The 1689-nt window shown below is 46.5% G+C and overlaps 2 protein-coding genes across 2 annotated transcripts; one reads left to right on the forward strand and one right to left on the reverse strand.

Moving 5' to 3' along the window:
• The first annotated feature begins 81 nt into the window (after positions 1–81).
• LOC117583818 lies at positions 82–815 on the forward strand. Its single transcript, XM_034272404.1, has one exon. The coding sequence runs from the start codon at positions 121–123 to the stop codon at positions 760–762; it is 642 nt and encodes a 213-aa protein (XP_034128295.1). The 5' UTR covers positions 82–120; the 3' UTR covers positions 763–815.
• On the reverse strand, positions 758–1428 carry LOC117583819 (trafficking protein particle complex subunit 6b). Its single transcript, XM_034272405.1, has 2 exons — positions 1267–1428; positions 758–1202 (listed from the first exon to the last, which is right to left on the reverse strand). The coding sequence occupies exons 1-2, from the start codon at positions 1333–1335 to the stop codon at positions 813–815; spliced, it is 459 nt and encodes a 152-aa protein (XP_034128296.1). The 5' UTR covers positions 1336–1428; the 3' UTR covers positions 758–812.
• Positions 1429–1689: the final 261 nt, after the last annotated feature.

The raw sequence follows: 1689 nt of genomic DNA on the forward strand, positions 1-1689 counted from the left end.
CCACCGTCACCAGCAACTAGTTGGCCGCTCGCCATATTTCCGCGTGCCGCCGACGTCAATGCCAAGATCAAGACAGTCCGCGTAGAGTCTTCCGAGTATTACCAAATATCAGTATTCAATATGTTCGTCGAGCAATCGGAACTCGAGTCGCTGCGTGAGATTTATTATCTAACGAATGGTGCCTCGGGCAGTTGGCGCAAATTGCTTGCCTTTGGCGACTCGCTGGAGCAGCAGCTGAAGCGCAAGCTGCTCTGGATATGGCCCACAATGGTGGACTTGGAAAACCACAACCATTTTCTGGCCAAGCATCACATCCAGCGCATTCTGAGCATTGGCTGTGGCAGTGGTCTACTGGAGTGGCTGATGGCTGCAGCTGGCGGGCAGAAAATCAGCATGCATGGCCTGGAAGTCGATCGAAATTGGTGGCAGAGCAAGTATTCCGTGCGCAGTTTCATTCCCCTCAACTATGTGGAAGATGCAGACCAACTGGATGACAGTTTCTTGAGCGGCTGCTGCAACGATGCTCCACCTTGTGCGATGCTCTTTTGTTACTTTAACAATCGTCGAGCTTTTCTTGAATACCTGCGTATATATCAGGGCAAGTGGCTGATTTTGATAGGGCCACATCCTGCTCTTGGCATACATACAGATCCGAATCCCATTCAGCCGCAGCTGCCCGCCGATGGTTGGGTTCTGCGGGAACGCCTCGACTGGACTGACCGAAACGTCGTGGCGTTCTATGAAAAATGTAGCATAATCTAGTTAATAGTAATTTTTAATTGTAAACAAAATAAAGCAGCCCACATTCTACTCTAGCTTCGGTTCACTTCTATGTGAAACTTACAGGCCGGTATGCTCTGCACTTCGGCGGTGACGGTGCTGTTGATGCCCAGATTGCTGAGAGCTCCTCGCACCAGACCACAGGTGAAGGCCACAAACTTGGGTGCATGTTCCAGCTGTTTGGTGCCCGGCGAAATGCGTGTTAGGAAACGGAATGCCTTGTCCTGAACCACATACATCCCGTGGTTGTTTGTCCGCAAGTTGTCCACCTGCTTTTTGTAGATCAGTGTCCAGAAGTCGGTGCAGATGAATTTCATGGTCTCCAGCTCATCCTTGAATCGCGCCACCTCCCGTGTAAGGCGCTCAATTAAACGATACCCCGTGGTGAAGCCAATGTACTCCAAAGTGGCCAGGTCGTGCTCCTGGGAGGCGGAACAAAGTTAAAAATTTGTATTGCAGGGGTCTTGATGGGCTAGTGACACTTACTTTATTGCTATCCAGACAATAGTTGACTATCTCTGCGTGCAGGCAATCAAACAGAATCTCCTCAGACATTTTAAGAACAATTTGAAATAGTTAAACAATTTTTCTTCAGATTTGTTTGCAATTGCAGGTCGAACAGCTGACGTCGACGTTAACATGCGAATGGAAAAGTCAGAACAGTGCTGGCGGTGTTGGCTTTTTCTTGTCAAAGTTGAGCGGTATAAATTTAGCGAAAAATAATTTACAATGGATATAACATGAAGTAAGTAAAATATATGCTAAATAGTTTATAAAGAAGAACTGCTTAAATAGGTGGAGAAAACAAAAAGGGTAAACAGAGCTATAAAGAATATTTTGATTTATTTTTTCTTTATAGCTATCAATTTGATGGCCAAATGGCCAGTACAGTTGGTTTTGTGGGTGGGA

This window comes from Drosophila guanche, unplaced genomic scaffold (genome assembly GCF_900245975.1).
Source record: "Drosophila guanche unplaced genomic scaffold, DGUA_6, whole genome shotgun sequence".
Classification (NCBI taxonomy): Eukaryota; Metazoa; Arthropoda; class Insecta; order Diptera; family Drosophilidae; genus Drosophila; species Drosophila guanche.

What these genes read in the sequence shown, in the direction of transcription:
- LOC117583818 (XM_034272404.1), top strand. Translation starts at nt 121, where the DNA reads ATGTTCGTCGAGCAATCGGAACTCGAGTCGCTGCGTGAGATTTATTAT.
- LOC117583819 (XM_034272405.1), bottom strand. Translation starts at nt 1,335, where the DNA reads ATGTCTGAGGAGATTCTGTTTGATTGCCTGCACGCAGAGATAGTCAAC. An exon ending in ATTGTCTGGATAGCAATAAA is followed by an intron (nt 1,203 to 1,266) that starts GTAAGTGTCACT and finishes TCCGCCTCCCAG; the next exon opens with GAGCACGACCTGGCCACTTT.